The 25,578-nt window shown below is 41.3% G+C and overlaps 1 protein-coding gene across 2 annotated transcripts in view; it reads left to right on the plus strand.

Annotated features, from left to right (window-relative positions):
- The window catches only part of LOC133486020 (cilia- and flagella-associated protein 46), an 89,315-nt gene that overhangs the window by 29,514 nt on the left and 34,223 nt on the right, over window positions 1-25,578 (plus strand). For both annotated transcript variants that reach the window (XM_061790590.1, XM_061790589.1), the window contains 21 exons: window positions 2,415-2,519; window positions 3,092-3,273; window positions 3,557-3,688; window positions 4,881-5,046; window positions 7,828-7,894; window positions 8,058-8,193; window positions 8,275-8,458; window positions 8,792-8,945; window positions 9,038-9,052; window positions 9,732-9,955; window positions 14,052-14,159; window positions 14,266-14,424; window positions 14,603-14,751; window positions 15,028-15,126; window positions 15,206-15,266; window positions 17,787-17,927; window positions 18,007-18,207; window positions 18,281-18,387; window positions 18,585-18,767; window positions 23,141-23,279; window positions 25,310-25,504. In XM_061790590.1, the coding sequence (XP_061646574.1) occupies window positions 2,415-2,519; window positions 3,092-3,273; window positions 3,557-3,688; window positions 4,881-5,046; window positions 7,828-7,894; window positions 8,058-8,193; window positions 8,275-8,458; window positions 8,792-8,945; window positions 9,038-9,052; window positions 9,732-9,955; window positions 14,052-14,159; window positions 14,266-14,424; window positions 14,603-14,751; window positions 15,028-15,126; window positions 15,206-15,266; window positions 17,787-17,927; window positions 18,007-18,207; window positions 18,281-18,387; window positions 18,585-18,767; window positions 23,141-23,279; window positions 25,310-25,504 (2,907 nt within the window). The remainder of the gene's footprint in view (window positions 1-2,414; window positions 2,520-3,091; window positions 3,274-3,556; window positions 3,689-4,880; window positions 5,047-7,827; window positions 7,895-8,057; window positions 8,194-8,274; window positions 8,459-8,791; window positions 8,946-9,037; window positions 9,053-9,731; window positions 9,956-14,051; window positions 14,160-14,265; window positions 14,425-14,602; window positions 14,752-15,027; window positions 15,127-15,205; window positions 15,267-17,786; window positions 17,928-18,006; window positions 18,208-18,280; window positions 18,388-18,584; window positions 18,768-23,140; window positions 23,280-25,309; window positions 25,505-25,578) is intronic.

Consider the following 25,578-nt stretch of genomic DNA (forward strand, 5'->3'; position numbering starts at 1 on the left):
TTCCTAAAGGCTCTGGATTGTGTGGGGCTGTCTTGGTTGACATCAGCGACAGTCCCCTTTTTTAAGGTGGGGGACCACAGGGTGTGTTCCTACTATAAGATCACAATTCTCAGCCTCGCTGGTAAGAAGTGGTATTCAGGGGTTCTGAGAGGAGAGTCTATCAGGAAGTCGTAGTTCAAAATTAAAGGAGTGTGGTTTTCGTCCTGGCTGTGAAACAGTGGGCTAGCTCTAAACCCTCAGCGGGGTCATGGAATGTGCATGAGAGCTCACTCAGCGAGTCTACATGTGCCATATGGAAATGGAGAAGGCATTAATTAGTGTCTCTCAGGAAATCCTATGGAAGGTGTTCCAGGTATTTGGGTTCCCAGACCTCCTGATATGGGCAGTTCGGTCCCAATGCGACTGGTGTCAGAATTTGGTGTGCATTGCTGACAGTACTGTTAGTCAGATTAATTTTCAGTGAGGGTTGGACTCCCCCAAAGCTGCCATTTGCCAATGATTCTGTTTATAGCCTTTATGGACACAATTTCTCGGCGGAGCCAAAGCGTTCTGGGGGTCCAATTTAGTGGCCTCAGTATCATGTCTCTGCTTTTTACAGATGATGGGGTTCTTTTGGTTTGATCAAGCTGTGATCTTCAACTCTCCCTGGAGCAGTTTACAGCTGAGTGTGAAGCGGTTGGGATGAGAATCAGTACCTCCAAATGTGAAGCTATGTTCCTCTGTCGGAAAAAGGTGGAGTGCCCTTTCCAGGTTGGGGAGATACTGCCCAAAGTGGGGGAAGAATAGAGCGAGGGATTGACAGGCAGATTGGTGCAGCGTCTGCAGTGATGCAGGCTCTGCATCAGTTTGTCGTGGTGAAGAACCCTATCTGAAAGGCGAAGCTCTTCATTTACTTGTTGATCTAGGTTCCTACCCTCACCGATGGTCACGAGTCATGACTGAAAGAACAAGATCACGACTCTAAACGGCCGAAATGAACTTCCCTCCCAGGGTTTCCTTCGCAGGGTTTCAAGGCTCTCCCTTAAAACAAAATGTTTTTTTCCTTGTGTAACTACTTGTCGGAGGACTGCCTACATTACCCAGAAAGATGGATCACAGAATTGCCTTAAAAAACACATTGCTGTTGCTACAGGGCAGTGTATCATCATCATCTTTGCTTTCTGTGCTTTTCAACTAAAGAAAGGTTCCCAAATATTTTTGGCTTTGTATTTCTTTGACACCCAAAATATCTATTGTCATACTCTCCCTGGCAGCACAGTAAGAAAAGAGTTGCTTCTTTTTCTGGCATGGCAGGCACCCATTCCAGCATGCACTTTACTTTGCTGTTTGTGGGGAAAAAAAACAAAAAAACTTCTGATGACAATGCATTTGGCTTTAAACATATATGAGCACAACAATGCACAAATTGGTTTGCGATGATGTTAATAAGGAAGTTAAAGTTAAGGAAGTTAAGTACTCATAGTACTTTTAAAAAGAGCATTATAGTGCTCCCATTCGTTATTTGTAATGTACTATGGTCCACTCACAGATGGTTTCATTACACTGTATGTTATTATTGCCATTTTTATATAGCTGAACCGTCGTAACATTGTATCCACAGCATTGTGTTAATGTCTCAATGTCACATTTCTCCATACAGTAAATTAAAAGAGTGGTTATATTATTTGTCACTAAAATTGACTTATAGGGCACCATATTCCTACACCCCTGAGCTTTGTCCAAACTAATTAGATGTTTCTTCCCAGGCATACTGAGAACTTCAGTGTTATAATAAATGTTTTTTTTAATTTATGAGTCCAATCAACCATTTGCGAATTCTTGTTCTTTCAACTTGCAAGTCTTGCATTATAAACAAGTGAGTTTGTTTTATAATTTAATATGCACAGTATTTGTGAAATATAATTTCATAATTACACTGCGTGACAATGTGTGACAACCTGCAGTGATGTAATTGGATCCCATTCAAGTGAGCAGTGTTCATATTTGGAGGTTTTATTCTTTTCCCTCTTCTTGCAGCTATGTTTAATAATAATAATAATCATCATCATCATAGAATGAAAACTACAGCAATAAACACATTGTTAAATGACAGATATTGATTTTCTTTTACGCTTAAATTGTATTTTTTGCTAATTATCTTCTGTTACGCGTTTAGGTGTCATTCAGTTACCTTAATATAATCTCTAGTAGCCCTAGCCCTTTATATCAGCTAAACCTGACTGTTATTTTGTATGTACAAATATTTTTTTGTATTAATTTCTTCTAGTGAATCCTACTATTGTACAGGTTTACCTAATGATGTCTTCAGTGCATTTTAATTCATAACCAACTATGAATACAAGCGTTTGATGTGTGCTCAGTAAAGCACTGCTACCACCTTAAAGTTTAAGGATGTTCTTGTCCCAACATTTCAGAATGAAGAAATCTCACCTATGACTCGTGTGCTGATTGCAGTGGAGATGCTTCAGTCCTATAAAAATTCCAGTCACTTGGAGGGTTATGATCCCAGTCTCTCAACAGTACATACCTCCATCTTTGTTTTCCTGTTTCACTAGTTGAATTGATGACCATACTTTGTGCTATCGCATGTAATGAGAATGAGTTATTTAACTAATTCAACACATGTCCATATTTTTTTAAACTTCAAACCATTCTCTTCTACCCATAGCTACCTTTCTCTTTTTTTATGTACAGTAAATGCCCCACTTATCCTTTGCTTCTGTTCTTAACGGTTATTTGCTTTTCTCTACTGGCCACCTCACAACTCAATTATCTCCTTTCTTCACCTTTCCATTCCTTATTATGCCCCTTCCCTATTCTTGATTAATGTAATCATTTTTTTATGGTCTTTTATTCCCTGTTCTTGATTAGACTGTTTTATCACCTTCTGACTTTCTCACTTGTCCTCAAATCACTTCAACTCTTCCTTCGCTCTCTCTCTCGCTCTCATCATCATTTTGTCTATCATTGTGACATTTATTACATCCTTTTGTCCACTATTTCACTTTATCACACTCATATACTGTACTTGCATATTTCCTGCCCCTCTTGCCTTATGTTTCTTTATCTTTGTCGCTTATCCTACAAAAAGCTGGTGACCATGGTGTCTAATTGTAACTGGACTGATGCTGTGGTGGAGTTGCAGACATGGTGTCAGCTTGCTGCATTCTGCCACCATGCCAAGGAGTACAGTTTGGTCCTGAGCTGCACTGAGAGAGCGATGCAGCTCGAGGATGCAGCATCAACGTGTCTCAACATCACGCCTTGCCTTTTGTAAGTACATTGACCTTTTAGAATAATTTTAGTCACATACCTGAAGTAGTAGCTAGACCTATAATTATGTGTATGGGATGCAGCCCTTCATACGAGTGTATATACTTTATGGAAATAATTTATGTATGAGTGGGTGAGACATTTGCAAATATCACTGGTGAAAGGAGAATGTTATGTAGAATTGCAGTTATGACTTTGCAATCAGTTTTTAATTTGTAGGTTTCTTGAAATTAGAAAATACTTATCATTGAGCTATTACTAATCCATCTCCTCACATCCTTAGGTATGGCTTACCAGCAGTGAACGAGATGCTGAGCACTGCAGCCTGTTTGAGGGGTTTGAGCTCAATACATGAGTCCATTGGAGATGTACATATTTACAAGACAGCTATGGACATGCTTCTGTCTAGTGTCAGGTGCTTTGTTTACTTACAGTTAGGTCAATACCTATGTGTACAGAGACAAATGTTTTTCTGATTTTGGTTCTGTACACAGTGGCGGAGCTCGACTTTTATCCTTGGGGTGATTGAAGACTCTAAATTGCCCGTAGGTGTGAATGTGTGCCAAATGGTTGTTTGTTTATATGTGCCCTGCGAGTGGCTGGTGACCAGTTCGGGGTGTACCCCGCCTCTCGCCCGAAGATAGCTGGGATAGGCTCCAGCACGCCCGCGACCCTTGTGAGGATAAAGCGGTACAGAAAATGGATGGATGGATGCTTTGGCTGTATGTTTTGGCTCATTGTCCATCTCCATTATGAAACACTGCCCAATCAGTTTGGCTGCATTTGGATAGTATGTCGCTGAACACTTCAGACATCATCCAGCTGCTTCCGTCCCATGTCACGTCATCAATAAACACCAGTGACCCACTGCTACTGTCTGGCAGCCATGCATACCCAAAACATCACAATGCCTCTGCTGTGTTTTACAAATGGTGTGGTAAACTTTGGATCATGAACTGAACCATGCCTTCTCCATACTTTTTTTCTGGCCGTCATTCTGGTAGAGGTAGATCTTGGATTCATCTCTACAAAGAATATTCTTCAAGGACTTTTTTTTTTTAAAAACCAAACTCGAATTAAGCCAACCAAACCAGAGGTTTCTTTCATCCTCAGGATGTACCTAACAATAGATTTTGCGACCCCTAAAATTGTACCAATTCTGTGGATGTTTTTTTGCAGCTTAAGAATTCTTTTTTTTCACCTGCATGGAGAGCTCCTTTCACTGCATGTTACCCTTTCAACAAAATCTCCCAAACAAAATCCCCAAACCTGCCCATTAAATGGCCTGTGAGTCATTTGTCCAGTTTCTTTTAGGGATGGTGGATGAGTTTGCAGATGTTAAGGTGTTGAAACCCCTAAACCCTTTATCCAATTTGAATGAGGATACCCTCAAATGAAATTTGAGAGTCTGCACTTTATGTCCATGTTCATATAGAACTATAATTGAAATATCTTTCATTAAACAGGTGAAATAAAAGTTATATCATGGTCCAAATTTACTGTATGTAATGATTTACCACCTCAAGCCCAACTTGTTTAAGAGTCCTTATTCAGTTACTCAGTCTCCGATTTATGAGACATGTTATAATGTATTATTCTCTTCACAGGTATGCACAAAAGGCTGGCCATCCAGAACTATGTTTTACAGCTGCCAGGCATTACTGGAACAATTGCCTACCTCTGACAAATTCACCTGAGGAAAGACACCAGCTCAAAGAGCCCCTGGAGGCTATTCTCAATGCCCTCCTCCACACTTATCCCAAACATACAAACGTATGAATGTCTCTCTTTGGCCATACTGACACCTGCAGCCATACAATTATTTCCCATGGTGGACTGTGTGACAAGGGCCTGTTGCTAATATTGACAGCCAATATTTTTGTTAATTAGTTTATTTTTCATATTAAATTGGTTTCCTTCCTAATAATCTGAGTACACAGAAAGCAGGGCTACAAACCAATGTATTATTTATGAAATGGTGAGAACTTGTGCATAAGCTTAAAAGTGAGAGTCTCTCCAAAGCATCTGTTTTAGAAAGCAACCCTTCCATTGGGATCCAACAAAATAACCCTGACCAAATGTAGCTGATTGGGACTACAATCTATCTGTCTATCTATCATATACGGTATATGCAATATAAATTATATATATACACACACACACACACACACACATATACATATATATATGGCACGGTGAGCGACTGGTTAGAGCGTCTGCCTCACAGTTCTGGGGACCGGAGTTCAAATCCCGGCCCCGCCTGTGTTGAGTTTGCGTGTTCTCCCCGTGCCTGCGTGGGTTTTCTCTGGGCACTCCGGTTTCCTCCCATATCCCAAAAACATGCATGGTAGGTTAATTGAAGAGTCTAAATTGCCTGTAAGTGTGAATGTGAGTGTGAATGGTTGTTTGTTTATGTGTGCCCTGCGATTGGCTGGCAACCAGTTCAGGGTGTACCCCGCCTCCTGCCCGATGATGGCTGGGATAGGCTCCGGCACTCCCGCGACCCTTGGGAGGATGAGCAGCTCAGAAAATGGATGGATGGATATATATATTTTTTTAATATATATAGTGCGGCACGGTGGACGACTGGTTAGCACGTATGCCTCACAGTTCTGAGGACTGGGGTTCAAATCCCGGCCCCACCTGTGTGGAGTTTGCATGTTCTCCCGTGCCTGTGTGGGTTTTCTCCAGGTCCTCCGGTTTCCTCCCACATCCCAAAAACGTGCATGGTAGGTTGATTGAAGACTATAAATTGCCCATAGGTGTGATTGTGAATGGTTGGTTGTTTACATGTGCCCTGTGATTGGCTGGTGACCAGTTCAGGGTGTACCCCGCCTCCTGCCCGATGATAGCTGGGATAGGCTCCAGCACGCCCACGACCCTGGTGACCTACACATTTTCCATGCAGCTTATAGCTTATCCTCACCAGGGTCGCAGCCGTGCTGGGTCCTATCCCAGCTGACTCTGGGCGAGAGGTGGGGTACACCCTTAACTGGCCAGTCGCAGGACACATACAGTGGCTGAAATAAGTATTCAAGACGTCACCATTTTTTCTCACTAAATATACTTCCAAAGATGCTATTGACCTGAAAGTTTCACTCGATGTTGGGAGCAACCCAAGTAATCCATCCATCCATCCATCCATTTTCTGAGGCGCTTTTCCTACCCAGGTAATCCATACACACAAAGAAAGTAATGGTAGACTAAATAAACTCAGAAATTAAGTTGTGTAAAAATGTGAAATGACACAGGGAAAAGGTATTGAACACATGAAGAAAGGGAGGTGCAAAAAGGCAAGACAACACCTAAAATCTATCAATAATCAAACAGCAAGCAAATGAATATCAGCTAGATCAGTCCTAATTGATGGCCTACAAAAAGGTCTCATTGTCAAGGTGTGAGTCAAAACACATCTCATGATGGGTAAGATCAGAAAGCAAACTAATTGTTGTAAAACATAACAATGGCATTGGTTTCAGGTGTATAATCTAAGCTTCTGAACATTCCAGTGGGCACAGTAGGGGGCATAATACCCAAGTGGAAAGTCAATCATTCCACCATAAATTTGCCTCGATCAGGTGATCCTTGCAAGATTTATAACAGAGGAGTGCAAAGTATAATCGAAAGAGTTGTCCAAGAGCCAAGGACCACTTGTGGAGAGCTTCAAAAAAATGGGGGGTTGGGGGGCTGCATTTCAGCAGATAGTACTGGTAAAATTTACATTATTGAAGGATAAATGGGCAAATGTACCAAGATATTCTTGACAAACATCTGCTGGAGGATGATGAAAATGAAACGAGGGTGGACATTTCAGCAGGATCATGAGCCTAAACATACTGCCTAGGAAACTCTGAATTGGTTTCAAAGAATAAGAATAAAGCTGCGAGAATGGCCCAGTCAGTCACCTGACTTGAATACAATTGAAAATCTCAGGAAAGAACTGAAATTCAAGGTCCATAAAAGAAACCCATGGAACCTTCAAGATTTGAAGACTGCTTGTGTGGAGAAATGGGCCAAAATCACACCAGCGCAATGCATGCGACTAGTTTCTCCATACAGAAGGCGTCTTGAAGCTGTCATTGCAAACAATGGCATTTGTAGTATTAGATAGATACCAGTTGGCGTGTTCAGTACTTTTTCCCGGTGTCATTTCACATTATTACACACAACTTAATTTCTGAGCTTATTTGTTCCACTTTCTTTGTATGTATGGATTACTTGGGTTGCTCCCAACATCTGGTGACATTTTATTTTCATGTCAATAGCACCTTTGGAAATATATTTGGGAAAAATGGTGAGGTGTTGTACTTATTTCAACCGCTGTATAAGCAAACAACCATTCACACTTACCTTCACACCTATGGGCAATTTAGAGTTCAATTATATATATGGCACTATGTAGTCAAAAAAAAAATCATGAAAAACTAACAATGGCACTGACAAAAGAAGGACAAGGGAAGTAAAATATAGTAAAGTGTCAAATAGTGCTAATCAACCCATACTTCCTCCATAGCTCCACTGTAGTACTAATATTTTTCTCATTTACTATTCCAGAAACAGGACAAAGTGAAACATTTGCAGAAAGGAGTTCCTCTTGGGAGTTCTAAACCCGAAGCACAAAGTAAGCGCTACATGCATGATTCCTGGCATGGTTCATCTTATTTGAATAGTCTTTTTGGAAGAGCTTAGATTCATGTCTGAATTTAACAGACACACTTTCTAAAATTGAATTTCAGCCTTGGTTCTCTACTTCTCTGTATATGTGTGTTCACCTTTGTGAGCAGATGAAGAAGTCCTAACCCTGAGATCATCGCTGTACTGTCTGTTGCTTCAAATATACATTGATAGAACAGATTGCAATGGTGCATTGCAGCTGTTGGATAATGCTGTTAGGGATATGCCTGGTACTAAACACCGACTGTAAGTGAAAACTAATAAATAAATAATACTAAATAAACTAAGAATAAATGATAAAGCTTATAAGTTATCTGTATTTCACAGACTTCTGCTGAAATACCGCATACAGATGAAGGCTCGGCTGGGGGAAAGTGTATTGATGGACATGCAGACATTACAAGGCAAAGAAGAGCAGAACTGTTCGTTAATGTGGCACAAGGCAGCACTGTGTTCTTGTAATGTAACACAGCAGCTGACCTGCTATCAGAAATCAGTCACCTCTCTAATGGTAAGTCAGGGCTGCAGCTGGTTGTAATCCCTGTCTTCTGATGGAAACATTTATTTTAAGTCCTTTGCCGTCTTTGGGGTCCATTAAAAACATGAGATTTTAGCTCTGTTAGAAATGTTGTTGTTTGGGCTCCATTTGAAAAATAAATAAATACATAAATAAATAAATAAAAAATAAAAAAAGACATCTTACCACCATCTTGTGGAATCATGATACCACTACAGCTATCTTACAAAAAAAAAATAATAATGAAGGGAGGATATGGTAAAATTATGATTGCATGATTCTTCTGTTTTCTTTATTTTATATTGTATCTATGGGATGGTATTAAAGTCTGAAGAAAATCAGTGGCACAAAGTTGGCTTCCTGCTTGCTTTTGGAGCATGGCTGTACTGTCACAACTTGTCTATAGAGGAGGCACAACACCAGGTTCAGTGGGCTATTGACATTCTTCTACATTTGGAAACAGAGCAATCAGAAAAATCAGGTACCACTTAGTGACTCACCTTGCTCACTATTATACTGTTAAACTTCTTGATTTGTTGAATTCAGTTATTATTTTGGCTTTCATTTGCATAGGTGTACCTGTGTCAGGTAAGTGTACTCTCTGTCTGCTTGGGACCTAAAGTAAAAAAAAAAAAAAAAAAAAAATTCAACTGGATCTAGATGAAGAGAATGGTTTCATGCATTTTTATCATTTCGACTGGTAGATTGAAAAGTGAATCACATTCTGTACTGACAGCATTAGATGGGTGAAATAATCCGTCATTGTACATATACAGGGTCTATTTAGGAGCAGCTCTTGTCATTTGTGAAAGTCAAATTTCTTTGTAGCAGACAAATTATTGCAAGAAACCGCTTCAAAATTTAGGATGTTTCTGATATGTTCAAAGGGTAGTCTTTTGGGTGTTTAATAGTTGGTTGTGGGAGAAAAAAAAAACCCAAGGTTTTTCTTGGCATGCTCCAGTTTCCCTTTCTGTGTGATTACTGTTCTTTTGTTAATAGTGCTTCTCTGCAGTCCAAAGCCTAAAGAGAATGTGTCATATTGACATTTTGTTGGTTGTCTTGTAAGTACACATTTGCTTGCTTGCTCACTCCTTGTTTAGTTTTTGTAAATATGTATAGGTATGTATGTATGTGTGAATGTCATTGGATTCACAGGTTTCCCCACACCTCTATCCTCCTCCTTTTCGTTCAAGTAGTCTCTGCATAACCTTGCTCTCTGTATCAGACAACTCCTCATTTGTTTGGATGTTGTGTCTTTCCTGTGTAGATGAAGAGTCTCAGAAGATGGATACGGGTTCAGTGAAATGTGAAACGCTGGCTGTTGTTCAGGGACTGTCATTTACACATACTGTGTCCAGTCTGAGGGAGGTGCAACGCCTTGACAGTTTGGTACAAGCACACACTCTGCTTGCTGTCATGGCAGACAGGAATTCACCCGAGCACCAGTTTAACCTGCTCCGAGCATATGACTTTGTACTTCAAATATGGCAGGTGAGTGGATAAAAGTTTGCTTCATATAAAGCTTTATAAAACAAAGTAATAGAGGGTTCATGGATGCTAACATATACTGAATAAAAATATAAATACAATTTGTGTTCCCATTTTTCTCGAGCTTAACTCAATGATGTAAGGCTTTTCATACATACACAAAAGGCGTACTGTTGTTCTTTCAAATATTGTTCACAAATCTCTAAATCTGTGTTAGTGTACAGTTCTCCTTTGCCGAGATAATCCATCCACCTCACAGGTATGGCATATCAAGATGCTGGTTAGACAGCATGATTATTGCAGAGGTTTGCCTTAAAGGCTGCCCACATTAAAAGGCCACTTTTATGTGAAGTTTTACTTTATGGTGGAATATCATGGAAAAGTGTATTTATTTCCATAATTCCATTCAAAAAGTTAAACTTTCATAGATTTATAGATTCAGGGCCCACAGTTTATACAATTTCGAGTATTTATTTGTTTATTTCTACATCATTTGGGCTTCCAGCTCATAAACCCCACAAAATCAGGAATTCAAAAAATTTTAATACTGTGAAGAAATCACCATTTACTTCTCAGTTTCTGTAGAAAAAAAATAATAATTAGGGTCACATTAAATCAATCAAAATATGGTACTTTCAAAACGATACCTTAATCTTCAATACTTGGTTGGGAATCCCTTTGCTTTAATCACTGCCTCGATGTGCCGTGGCATTGAGGCAATCAGCCTGTGGCATTGCCTGGGAGTTATGGAAGCCCAGATTTCCTTGATGCTTGCTGTCAGTTTGTTTTTGGGTGTGGTGCCCTTCATTTTCCTCTTGGTAATACCCCATAGATTCTCAAGGGGGTTTAGATCCAGCGAGTTGGCTGGCCAGTCAAGCACTGTGATGGCATGGGCATCAAACCACGTTTTGGTGCTTCTGGCGGTCTGCGCAGGACTGACTGGATATTTCACACTGGACCTCAAGCAGGTAGGGTTCTGTTCTTCACCCGTCTTCCTCCAAACCCTTGGACCTTGATTCCTGGATGAAAGGCACACTTTACTTTCATCGGAAAAGAGGACCTTGGCCCGCTGGCTAACAGTCCAGTCCTTCTTCTCTTTGGCCCAGTTGAGACGCTTCCTACGTTAGCTCAGGCTCAGAAGCGGCTTAACTCGAGGAACCCGACAGTTGTAGCTCATCTCCCGGATGCGTCTGAATGTGGTGGTTTTTGAAGCTGTGACTCATTCCACTCTTTCTGGATCGTTGCTAAATTCTTGAATCTTCTCTGTTTGATAATCCGCTGAAGCCCACGGTCATCTCTTTTGCTGGTGCATCTTCTCCTGCCACATTTTGTCCTTCCACTAGACTTTGCATTGACATGCTTGGACACAACAGTCTGTGAAGCGCGAGCCTGCTTAGCTATGAACTTTTGTGGCTTACCCATCCAATAGAGGGTATCAATGATGGTCTTCTGGCCAGTTGTTAAGTCTGCAGTCTTCCCCATATTGAACCCAACTTAGACAATTGAACCAAACTGAAGCAATTTAATGACACCTGGGGAAACATGTGCAGGTGCTTTGAGTTTATTAGATAATTAGTGTGTGACACTCCATTTGAAACATTTATAGCCTGCAAAATATGGGCTGATTTCTTCACAGTATTCAAATTTTTTGAATTCCTGATTTCATGGGTTTTATTAGCTGGAAGTCCAAATTATGTAAAAATAAAAACATTCTTGAAATTGTTTAAATTGTGGGCCGTGAATCTATAATCTATGAAATTTTTACTTTTTGAATGGAATTATGGAAATAAAGAAACTTTTCATGCTGTTTAAATTTTTGGGAAAGGCTCTGCATGGCAATCCAGAGCATCCCGAACATGCTCAATGGGCTCCATGTCCACTGATTATGCTAGCAATGCAAGACGTTTTCGGCTTCCAGGATCTGTGCACAGATCCTTCCAACATGGAGCACTGCACAAGTGATCAACTCTACGCAAAGGAGATGTGTTGCGTGAGGTAAATGGTGGTCACACCAGACACTGACTGGTTTTCTTTTTCTGGAAGCACGTGTTACGTTAAAATTAAATTAATATTTTTTCTAATGCTATTTCTGTACTAACACTGTTCCTAACACAGACCAGGTATACACAGATTCGGACACAAAGGCCAAGACACAGTCGGTAAGAGGCAAACTTAGGCAATTTTTTTACAGGCAGGGTTCGGCACACAGGTAGTCAGTCCAACCAGGCAACATTATCCCAAAAGACGTGAGGCAAGGACAAGGTTAAAAAAATGAGCATGGTCATACACAAGGTCAAAACTTAGATATGAATTCTGGATACGAAGACTTACTAGGTGCAACGTTCTTGCAAATAAAAGAGTGGAAACCCAGGGCTTAAATATCATTACTAATGAACCCAAATTATTAATTGGAGTTATGGCTAGTGGCAGTATTAACTCATATTTTATATATTGTAGCTGTCCGATGGGGTCCCTTCACCTCCAAAATGACAACATTTCAGGAAATAATTTTTTTTTTAAAAAAGACAGTTTGCTTGAGTTTTCAAACAGCGCTTTGTTTAAGTTGGTATTATATCTTATATTGCTGTCATATATCGTTGCAGTCTCATATGAACAACAGCTAGCACCCCAAAATTATGTTCAATCACTAATTTATGAAGTCATCATCTATTAAAATGATACAAACTGCAAGTGCCACACATCCTTTCAAGCCTTATGAACCCAAGCAATCATATACTGTTAAAATCAATCCCCTCCCACCCCATATCCACACAATGTCTTCGAGGCGTTTGTGATGCAATCAATACAAAATGTATCATAGGAAACCGGTTTATATATGCGGGAATTAATCTGCAAGCACTTACCTCGTGGGATGACGTAGCTGTCTTTCCTCAAGGAGGCTTTTCAATGATCGATTTAAAAAAACAATACAATAAACAAACAAGCCTATTAAAATGTTTCACTATCACTATTTCCACTCATTATTGTCTAAAAAAAAAACAGCCTGACCTGTAATATGGGGAAAAAAATTACACCGCAGAATATGTAGTAGTTCAATCAGGAAATGTCCTCACCTTCTGTTGGCTCACGCTGCGACAGGCTGACATGGTTGGGCCAAAATCTGGCTGAAAATCTTATATTTCATCAGAAAACAAGCCTAAAATTATGATTGTTATTATTTTTGTGGGGGGGTGGGGTGTTTTTTTCTGCAGGTACATTGTCATTTGTAACTCCAGAACCATGGAATAAGTGCCAGCATTCACAATGTCTTTAAACATCTTTAAAAGTGGATTGTGACTTGGTGACAAAAGAAAAATGCCCCGGTTGACAACAGTTGAGAACCATTGTCTTAGTTCATCTAGCTACTGTACGTCAGCAACGTACAGTGACAGGCAGAACAATTATGTGTTCTTCCGTTAGATGGCAGAAGGTACATAATAAATGCTTTGACAGCTTGGTTCAAGCACACACTCCACCAGTTTGTTCATACAAAAGAAGTAGTCGTGGTTTCCTGTTAGTATATATATTTATCACGCCCATATTTCACACTGAGAAACTAAATTTGTGAATAAAATGAGGCTCGATCATCATTATTTAAGAATTTATACATTTTGTGACATTTTTGTTTGGTGTGCTGTGATATTTTTCCAATCTCAAATGGGTTGGAAAACACTAGACTAAGGCACACCTGTGCAATAAATGTGTTGCACGGCGTGATGAAAATGTTGGTCGTGCCATGTATTGACAGGTGGTCTGACCCCGGGGGGCCATAAATCAAATAAACTGAATAAAGTTTATTACTTGTACTGTATTTTTTTTAAAAAAAAGATGACCAACAAATTGCAGTGCAAGTTGTCAGACCAATTAAGAGAACCTTAGCCGCTAAGATGATGAAAGAGGATGATAGTGGGTTATTATGAGGGTTATGCATACAATGCATCCACATAACCATGAGAAAATTATGACAAGATTATACACATACAGAAGACTGAATTGGCCCTAGGATTAAGCCCTTAGGCATCCCACATTTCCACCCACAAATAAGTCCTTTCTTAGTCAAATTATGTCAAATTTTGCAATTGTGTACCTATCTCTGCAGGTGTCGACGGCAGTTGTTTCTCTGACTCCCAGCGAACATGTCAAAAGCCAGTCTCCCACTCCTGCTGGGGCCAAAAAAGACAAGGGCAAAGGCAAAAAAGTGAAAGATGTACTACTACAACTACTTTTCCTCATTTGATTGATTTACTTGAATATATGGTTTCTATGAAATATAGCAATATATTATTTTTCGTGTGTCTCATCTGCTTGCCCAGCCTAGCCCACCAGAGGTGAATCCCAAACCTGTCTTGGATCACACTCTTCCTTTGTCTTTGGAGTATTGGGTTAAATACACTTGCTCTGAGCAGGTCCGTTACACGTTCAAAACAAATTGTAACCCGCAGTGCATCAATATTCACAGCATTACAAATCCGGTAAGGCTACTTACTGTAAATGGTTCACCTAATGTCTTAATGTTGTATCTACCACTTGTAAGAGGGTTAAGATTGTAACAAAAGTTTCATTTCTACAATGGAAAGAGTGATTTTAATTTGATTTTTCTTTTAAATTTATTATTATTTTTTTTAATATATACTTATTTTATGATTTTAGACCCAGAGCTTGTTTTATCTTGACCTTCTGGAAAAGGAGCTCCACTCCCTCTCACTGAGCCACCTGACCCTACCCATTATGCACCTAGCTGAGACATTTGCTCATGACCTTTTGGATAGGAGGAGCCTTTCTGACCTATATCGACTCAGGTAGGAACACTGACAGATTACTTTTGTATGGCTACTACAAGATCATTCTACTGACAGTTGAATAAGTCTAAATGGTGAAAGTCACATGTGAAAAGCATAGGATCTCAAAAAGATATTATACCAAAATACACCAATTTATGGATACGATTTTAATAACAAAGGTTAATTGGTTTATTTTCTGGCTGCATGTTTTAGAAATACATAATACTGTGCATCCAACATCATGTAATACATGGCCATCACATATTTCTCTTGCTGCCCTTCTCACCTCATTAGAATAGTAAGGACCTGCTGTCAACTTGGCATGGAGACTCATTCCTCATATTATGAGAGTCTCTTGAATCTGACGAAAATGCAAGAACAAGAACAAATCAGGTATGCAAGAACAACTATGGGCTTTTTTTTTGTACATATAGCTTCATTCACCCATAGTAAATTGATTTTGCCACCTTAGGTGCCACGGAGCAATCACTCTTTTACGAGAGAGAAGACGCCTCTACAAATCGCATAATCAGGTCAGCCTAAAAAGCTTTTCTGCTAGTACATCAAATGCTGAATATTCACAAACATTGATAACTCGGAGCCTATATACACAGTGTTCCAAAATATTCATTTTCGTTAATTTTCCTAAATAGTAGTCAATGCCATTTACAATATATTAATAGGTGTGTGTGTGTGTGTGTGTGTGTATATATATATATATATATATATATGGCGGCACGGTTGCCGAATGGTTAGCGCATCAGCCTCACAGTTCTGAGGACTGGGGTTCAATCCCCGGCCCCGCCTGTGTGGAGTTTGCGTGTTCTCCCCGTGCCTGCGTGGGTTTTCTCCGGGCACTCCGGTTTCCTCCCACATCCAAAAACATGCATGGTAGGTTAATTGAAGACTCTAAATTGCCCGTAAGTGTGAATGTGAGTGTGAATGGTTGTTTGTGTGTATGTGCCCTGCAATTGGCTGGCAACCAGTTCAGGGTGTACCCCGCCTCCTGCCCGATGATAGATAGCTGGGATAGGCTCCAGCACGCCCGCGTCCCTAGTGAGGAGAAGCGGCTCAGAAAATGGATGGATAGATGGATGTATATATATCAAAAACAATTTCTTACCTTTGATGATTCATTTTTTTATTGAACAAATATACCACGATGACCATATTTCTTTTTTCTCTTGCAAAATTACTGAAAATAGTGTCTATTCATTATGCACAACAGTTTTTTAAAAATTACAAATTTTAAGGAACTGAAATCTGTCTTTTGACTTACCGATCGTTCGTCGACAGTGGGAGGGGGGTTTGGGGGGGTTGGCCCGGTCCTCCATGACCCGCGGTTGGGGACCACTGATATAAACAGACAGGAGAAATGACATTTGCAAAACCTTCCCAACAAAAAAACAATACTGAAATGGTTGTTTAACTTACAGTTGATGTGAAAAGTCTACACACCTGTGTTCAAATGTCCGCTTTTAGTGACATAAAATGACAAGACTCAAAATAATTTAAAAACATTTTCCACCATTAATGTGACCTATAACCTGTACAACTCAATTGGAAATATATAGGTATATTCTGGAAAAAAAAAAGAAATCATTTCAAGTGGTGAAGTGAAAATAAACAACAGAGATAATGTGGTTGCACAAGTGTGTCCACTTTTAACTGGTAATGTGACTGTGTTCAGAATTAACCGGTCACATTGTTACTACTGCAAATGGAGTCAGCGCGCGCCTTCCACTATTTAAAGTGCCTCTAACAGAAGCCTGAAGGTTTTGTGCTCACACTCACTGCTATTTTAAACTTTTCATAATTCCCTCCACCTTGACCTGACCTCGGCTTCAGTTCTAGCTGAAGAAAAACAGCCCCAAACCAAAATGCTGCCACCACCACCATGCACACTGTGGTATAGGGTTCTTTGGTGATTTGGTGATGCTTGCAACAATCATACCTTTTTGGAATTAGGGCCAAAAAGTTTCTCCTTGGTTCTGATGAAACCATGGCTAAACCTTTTGTCCATAACACATTTTCCCGCATGCATTTGGGAGATTTCAAGTGTGTCTTTGCAAAATGTAGCCGAGCTCGGATGTTTTGCTGTATAAGATAAGATTCTGTCTTGCCACCCTAGACCCCATAGCCCAGACATATGAAAAAGACAGGAGATTGTGTCACTAAATGTACTAAACAACCACTACTTGCCATAATTTCCTGCAGCTTCTGCAGTGTTGCCGTCTTGGCAGCCTCCCTGACCACTTTTGTTCTCGTGTTTTCATCAGTTTTGGCGGGTGTCCAGTTCTTGGTAATGTCACAATTGTGCCATATTTTCTTTACTTGATGATGCCTGTGTTCACTGAGTTCCATACAGTATATTTAATTCCTTGGAAATTCTTTCTCACACTTCTTCTGACTGATACTGTACCTTTAAACAATTAGACCCCTCTGATGTTGTGGAATATCTCCATGGCTTCTGCCGTATAAGATGTGACTACAAGCCTGTCAAGAAAAGCATACTCATACGAAAACAACTGAACTTTATTTGGAGTTAATCAAAAGCACTTTAAATGGTGGTAGGTGTGAGCTGACTCCTATTTAAAATGAGTGAATCTGATTGGTTAATTCTGAACACAGCCTTATCCCCAGTTGCACAATTGTGCAACCACATTATCTAAGTTTGTTATTACTTCCCCTCTCGAAAAGATTATATTTTTCTTTTAAAATGACTTGTACATGTTATACGTCACATTAATGGTGAAAAAAAGTTGAGAACTGATCTATCTTTTTCTTACATCACAAAAACATGGCATTTGAAGAAGGGTGTGTGATGTTTTATATCCACTGTTAATCCTACATGCGTAATAATTTGCAACATGGTGTAAAATAAAGAAAGCTGCTATTCTCATTGTATCAACCAGGGGTTCGAGATCCAAGGGTTGAACAAATGAGTGAAAATGCATTATCACATTTCTCCCTATTGCCAAATGTTCTTTCAAACCAATCAGAATTCAAACAACATGCTTATTTGTATATATCAAATCTTTCTCCCTTTACAGAAATCTGATATGGAGTCACATTTACAGAGGAGAAATTTGTTTTGGCTGAATATTTGGGTTGACAAAGCAGAGGTCTGCCTGGGAATGGGACTGTACCAAGGAGCCAGGCAACTCCTGGCAGAAGCTCAGTTGGTTGCATTAGTGAGTTGACGGAATAGCCATTAAAGTTCAAACAAGTTAAGGTCTTGTAATGTTCCTTTCCTTTGTTTAATCACATTAGGAGTTTGAAGACCAGACTCTAATGTCAAGAATCTTGCTCAGTATGGCTACTCTAGCTTGTGACGAACAGAACCACACACAGGCCCTGTACCTTCTGGACAAGGCTCAAGCCCTGGGTGGGGACGAGCACTTCTGGTACAAGTTTACCCTCACAAAGGTTGCCGCTGTGGTAGGCCAGAGACTCCAGGATGCACAAGCCAAGGTAAAGAAGAACCTATAATTAAACTGTAATTTTCTCAAAAATTTTTACATCAATAGATATTTATTTTTAACAGATTGATCAGGTTATCATGCAAGGGTGTGAGGCTTTGACAGTGGTTCTGCAACAGCGGGTGAACCGAGTCTCAGAGATCACATTTTTAATTGCATCTTTAGAAATGAGGTAATTCCACACATTCAACAAACAAGAATATTTCAGAAGTATGTTCTAAAGATTAAAGAAAGAGTTTAAAAGTATTATTAAATATCAGGTCTTTCAGGAGCAGTGTGCTTGATGGGTATGCCTGGAGCGCGAGACGATGTTTGAAACATCTTTGATCAGCTATTAAATCTCATAATGTAATTTGCGCTGTGTTCCAGGGGTGCCATTGAATGTATATGTGCCATTTCTGGCAGTGAGCCCGGAGTTGCACTCTCTACTACGGAACTCCAGATGCTAAAAGCTGCCTGTGATACACTCGGCCGGTGTGCAAGAGTTTTCACTCAACTCAACTACAGAGATCATGCTGCAAAGAGCAATGAAGCGTGCACATATGGTCTGAGGTCAGTAAATTACTCCAGATTTTGATTTTAGTGACAGAGTGTCCCCTTGTTTAATACAGACAATTTCATCTTAATGGAACAGAATAGAATGTACCTTTTATTAGTTCTAGGAATAATCCTGTTGTGCAGCATGGCAGCACACACCGGAGGTGGAACAAAGTCATTGCTTTTAGGGTTGGCACTAGGTCATGAAACCTCTTAACCATCCATCCATCCATTTTCTGAGCCGCTTCTCCTCACTAGGGTCGCGGGCGTGCTGGAGCCTACCCCAGCTATCATCGGGCAGGAGGCGGGATAGACCCTGAACTGGTTGCCAGCCAATCGCAGGGCACATAAAAACAAACAACCATTTGCACTCACATGCACACCTACGGGCAATTTAGAGTTGTCAATTAACCTACCATGCATGTTTTTGGGATGTGCGAGGAAACCGGAGTGCCCGGAGAAAACCCATGCAGGTACGGGAAGAACACGCAAACTCCACACAGGCGTGGCCGGGGATTGAATCCGGAATCCCAGAACTGTGAGGCAGACGCTCTTAACTAGTCGGCCACTGTTCCCCTCTTAACCAATGTAGCTAAATGGCTATGTCAAACATAGTCATTACTATGTTTGCCTTGAGCCCCCAAATGACTAGCTAGTTACGCCCTGGTTTGAGCCAGCTCCAACGCTGCTCGGCATGACAACCAAAGTGGTATTAGCGGCTCGTGCATTGATGAACAAGGCAGCTAGCTAGCTGTGAGAACTAATGTGAATTGCAGGACCATCGATACTTCAAACGTACGTTGCGGTAATAAATATGCATGCTTCAATTGGGGGCCAGCAGCTGGGATAGCCCATGAGCCTGACTACTTAGCCAGCAGCGGCTGGACGCCACATTGAAACTTTTTATGAAGCAGGGGAAAACTAAACTAAGTTCTCACAAGGCACGCTCACTTTAACTTTTATCAGGAAGGGCTTTTGAGTTGTGACGCAGGTAATTTTGATTTGCCAGCATGGCAAACATGGGCAATAATTGCTTCGCCACATCCTGTTTCAATGAGCCATTGGCAAGGTGGGGACGGGCAGCACGAACGTTGGTTTGCAAGTCACCAGTAAGTCTCAGGTCTTTGTGCTCAAGTCCCGAGTCAAGTGTCAAGTCGAAACAGGAAAGTCCAGAGTCAAGTCACAATTCCTATTCCTAGACTTTGAAACTCAAGGTCAAGTCGCAAATCCTAGACTTTGGAACAGGACTTGCGACTTGACTCAGACCTGCCTGTCGCGACTTTGTAAGTCTCAGCCAAGTTGCAAGTCCTAGACTTTGAACTCAAAGTCAAGTCAGAAGTCTTTCACTTTGAAACTCAAAATGTATGACTTGCGACTTGACTTGTTTCTTCCCCGTCTCGACATGGGACTTAAGGGCAAAGACAAAACTGACTTGTGACTAGCAAAGCAATGATTTGGTCCCACCTCTGGCACACACTGTCTACAATATCTCACAACCACTGCATGAACCTTCTTGGGCATGGAGTGGACTGGTTGCCACTTCTAGTCTTTTCCACTTGTCCCCATCAAAGAGCTGAGGTATGTTGGAGACCTTGTGCACCTCCACTTTCTTTTGGAGCTTTCCCCACAGATGCTCAATAGGGTTTAGGTGTGGAGGTAAGCTTGGCCACTCCCATCAGCTTTGTCCTCAGCTTCTATAGCAGGGCAGTGGTAGTCTTAGAGGTGTGTTTGGGGACATTATCATGTTGGAATACTGCACTGCGGCCGAGTTTCTGAAGGGAGGGCATCATGCTCTGCCTCATAGTATCACAGTACATATTGGCATTCATGGTTCACTCAATGAACTGTAGCTCCCCCGTGGTGGCAGCACTCATGCAGCCCCAGACCATAACATTTCCACCATTATGCTGGACTGTAGGCATGAGACACCTGTCTTTGTACTCCTCACCTGGTTGGCACCACACACACTTGACAACCGTCTGAACTAAACAAGTTTATCTTGGTCTTATCAGACCATGGTTTCAGTTAATCATGTCCTTTATTTCCTTGTCTTCAGCAAACTGATTGCAAACTTTCTTGTGCATCATTTTTAGAAGGGACTTCCCTCTGGGATGACAGCCATGCAGACCAATTTGATGCAGTGTGCAGCATATGTTCTGAGCATTGACAGGCTGACCTCCCACGTCTACTTTCGCAAACAATGCTGACAGCACTCATACATCTGTTTTCCCAAAACAACTTGTGGATATAGCTGGTATCGGACAGAATCCTCGCATCTCCAAAACCGTCATTTTTCATTAAACAAAAACAAAAAAGAGTTGAGCCATTAACACTGAATCATAAAACACAGCAAGCAATGTTCACCAGTTTAGACAGGTCAGTAATTTGTAAAACTAGCAGACCACATGGGTACTGACCAATAGTATTGATTTGTGAAAAAATAGGAAATTGACCAAATTAGGACAGAGGAGGATTTGGAACGACGTCAATGGGCATGTGCACTTAACTTTGGATGACCCTGGCGAGGTTCTGATTGGAACTTGTCATTTTAAACCGCAGTATTGTCTTGTCAACCATGTTGTAGCTCCGTTTCAGGGTTTTGGCAATCTTATAGCCTTGGCCATCTTTTTTTTTTTAGTTCCTCAGAGTTCTTTGCCATGAGGTCCCATATTAAACTTTCAGTAACCAGTATTCAAGAGCGTGAGAGTGATAACACCAATTTAACCCACCTGCTCCCCATTCACACTTGAAACTTGGTCCTCAGTCGGAAAAGGGCGAAGTGCCCTCTCCGGGTCGGGCATGCGATCCTGCCTCAAGTGGAGGAGTTAAAATATCTTGTTCATGAGTGAGGGAAGAATGGAACGGGAGATCGACAGGTGGATCGGTGCAGCGTCTGCAGTGATGTGGACTTTGTGTCGGTTCGTTGTGGTGAAGAAGGAGCTAAGCCGAAAGGCTAAGCTCTCAAATTACTGGTCGATCTACGTTCCTACCCTCACCTATGGTCACAAGCTGTGGGCCGTGACCGAAAGAAGATCCCGGATACAAGGGGATGAAATGAGTTTCCTCCGCAGGGTGTCCGGGCTCTCCCTTAGAGAGAGGGTGAGAAGCTCAGTCATCCGGGAGGGGCTCAGAGTAGAGTCGCTGCTCCTCCACATCGAGAGGAGCCAGATGAGGTGGCTCAGGCATCTTTTTAGGATGCCTCCTGGAAGCCTCCCTGGTGAGGTGTCCCGGGCACGTCATGTGATTTGTGGACTTGGAGAAAGTGTTCCACCGTATCCCTCGGTGGTTCTTGTGGACTGTGTTCCAGCAGTATGTGGTACCAAACCCAATAATAAGGGCTGTTGGGTTCCTATACGACCGATGTCAGAGTTTGGTCCGGATTGCCGGCAGTAAGTCGGATTTGTTTTCAGTGAGGGTAAGACTACGCCAAGGCTGCCCTTTGTCAGCGATTCTGTCAGCGCCTTTATGGACAGAATTTCTAGATGCAGCCAAGGGATTGAGGGGGGTCCCGTTTGCTGACCTCAGCAATGTGTCTCTTCTTTTTGCAGATGATATGGTTCTGTTGGCTTCATCAAGCTGTCATCTTCAACTCTCGCTGGAATGGTTCTTAGCCGAATGTGAAGCGGCTGGGATGAAAATCGGCTCCTCCAAATCTGAGGACATGGTCCTCATTTGAAAAAGGGTGGAGTGCTCTCTCCAGTTTGAGAAAGAGATCATGCCCCAAGTAGAGGAGTTAAAGTATCTTGGGGTCTTGTTCTTGAGTAAGGGAAGAAGACAGATCAGTGCAGCTTCTGCAGTGATGCGGCCTTTGTATCGGTCTGTGGTGGTAAAGATGGAGCTGAGCCGAAAGGCACTGCCTTTGATTTGCTGATCAATCTGTGTTCCTACCCTCATCTATAGTCACGAGCTGTGGGTCGAGACCGAAAGAACAAGATTGTGGATACAAGCGGCCAAAATGAGCTTTCTCCGCAGGGTGTCTGGGCTCTCTCTTAGAGAGAGGGTGAGAAGCTCGGTTATACGGGAGGGACTCAGACTAGAGCCGCTGCTCCTCCTCATTGAGAGGTGGCTCAGACATCTGGTTAGGATGCCCCCTGAACGCCTCCCTGGTGAGGTTTTCCGGGCACGTCCCACCGGAAGGAGGCCTCGAGGACAACCCAGAATACCTTGGATAGACTATGTCTCAAGGCTGGCCTGGGAACGCCTTTGGATCCCCCCAGAAGAGCAGATGAAGTGGCTGGGTAGAGGGAAGTTTGGACAATTAAACATTGAAAAATGTTTAAAGCCCAGAGTTAGATTTAATTAGTTTTGTGTTAGTGTTTTGCTAAAACTGACCCTCAAACATCCCTCTCACACGTTCTCCTTTTAAAACTTTTATCAACCCTCTGAAGATTTCTGGCCAGCAAAGCGACAGACAAAAAGGAGAAGCAGCGCTTTCTGCTCGATGGACTCTCTCACATGCAGTTAGCAATCTCAGAGCAAGAACGTGTGGTTTTGATTGCTGAAAACCTGCTCCACCTGGAAGAGGCGGTAAGTAAACTGCACCAATTTCACACAATTGTATATTGTCTACTGTAAACCTCTTCTGTGGTTATTTTTTGACTACAATATTATACCAGTCATGAATTTGAGTTTTTGTTGAAATGAGAGTGGAAATATAATGGAGAGGTGCTGTAATTAACCAATAAAAATCTGGATGAAGCAGTCAATCAAATAATTAACTCCCTGTTTTTATGATTTTTATGTATTGAGATTGTATTAGAGCTAGACAATCGTCTTTCTTTTATGTCATAAATCACAACCTTAATAATGAACAGCTAAAGCTTTTGTCACTGTAACTTGTCAATTACACAAGATGTACGAGGATGTATGCGGGCTTGAAAACCAGGGATGGTTTAAGCCGAACACTGGCTGAATCTTTGATTTACAGGACATGTTGATTGAATCATTAAAAAAATAATAATTAATGGGCAATCCTAACACCTGCTTGAGATCCAACCACAATTGGATTTTTGATCAAATTTCCCATCAGTGCAGACTCAGCTGTGTGAGAAACGATGGTAACAATGTACGCTCAGCAGATGGTGCTGCTGCCCTAGTCTTTTGTGGTATCCATATTTAAGTGGCTGCAGTAATCATTGACGTCAGTGCTGTGTCAGACCTTTATGTTAAAAGTTTTTTTAAAAATCCTATTTTTAGACCAGGAATATTTAATAACGTGGCTTTATCAAATACACACATTTGTCAATGTGCTTGATGACACACATGCACACACGCACACACACACTATACTTTACTATCCCAGGATTTTTCAGCCTTTTTCATGTTGCTGATCTGTATAAAAACCACTGACATGGAACGGAGGAGATGAACCACCCCACCTGCTTTCCTGTTTCGGAGGTAGTATCGGCGCAATAGCAGGAAGGACAGTATTTCTGTAAAAGTGAATGTCGGCCCAAGGGTGTGAAGTTGGAACAAACACTGGGGCTGATGTCGTGTGTTGTCTGGTTAAAGGATGCCATGTCAAAGCGCATCCAGGTGTGGCAATAGCATCATTAATCTGAACAAAAAAATGTGTGGCAGCAGACAATGTGAGTGCGTACCGTTATTATACACAGAACAAGTTGGTGATAAACGCTGGCAACTTAAATATGTCTGTGAACATCAGTATCTGTCTGCCTGCGCCCTGATCAAATTCACCAAAATCGCGTTAGACTAGTGGTCTACCTTGCCCCAGTATTTGGACGTTGCAGACGTAAGTTTAGACCGACTTTCTGCCACCAAATTGTCACTCTGCCGGACAACTCTCCAATGACACACCCTTGCTGCCCCGGAACGCCAAGCTGGTCTGCCCAATTGGCAAACCTGCGAAGCTAGCCTTGCGCTTGGACAAAACTCTGCCAGCATTTGTGCCCTGCCGGAGATTGCGCTGTCTACAAACATAGACTCCCTAATGTATGGTGGAGGCAGCAGTTTCAAAGATTGTTGACAACCAATTCCAGAAATTCCCACAGCTCCTTTTGTTGTCTCAGCTTCCTTGAACAATTTATTTTTTGCCCTTTCATTGTTTTTTTCCTGTTTTGTTACATCCATCGAGCATACATTCGCCACTTTCTGACAACAGTCACAGTGGCCCATTAAGAATCCAATAACTTATGTTTGTCCACCACACACCTTTGCCTTAATGTACTTAACTCAATGCTAAGCAGACTTTTAAAACAGTATAGTCGGGTTAACGAATAGCGTCTGTGTTGCAATGTATATTAAATATGCAGTATACTAAATTACAGCAGGGAACAATCTTCTAGTTATTTTTAGTATTTTTTTTCCCCCATTAAATTATTTCAGTTTGTCATTCAACTTCATCACGACTGTCTAAAACGTTCTGAAATGATTTCCCTTTAGGTGTTGTTTTTTTTTGCATAACTAATACATGTATTCTACAGGTGTTGACTTTTATAACTGCGGAAAACAAAACTACAAGTGTCTATCTTTCTTCAATTTATGATTCGATCACCTTGCATGAACTTGGTGGTGTGTATGTTTTCTGTTTTTGCCAGAGTTGTGGAGTTATATTGTCACCCAAGTGGGCACTACTACGCCTGCGTCTCACCTTGGCAGACGTTTGCTTGGCAATACTGGAGGAGCACTGTGAAGAAATAGTAAACCGAGCCCTGGCCAAGGACAAGACGATAGCTGAGATAGCAATTGAGGATTTTATGCGCAGCATACCTGAAACCAACTCTATTGAGCAGGTAGATCCTGCATAAACTCTATAAACACACTTTACAGTTGGGCAATTAACATGGTCACTTTTGCATGTCAACAG

This window comes from Phyllopteryx taeniolatus, chromosome 11 (genome assembly GCF_024500385.1).
Source record: "Phyllopteryx taeniolatus isolate TA_2022b chromosome 11, UOR_Ptae_1.2, whole genome shotgun sequence".
NCBI lineage: Eukaryota > Metazoa > Chordata > Actinopteri > Syngnathiformes > Syngnathidae > Phyllopteryx > Phyllopteryx taeniolatus.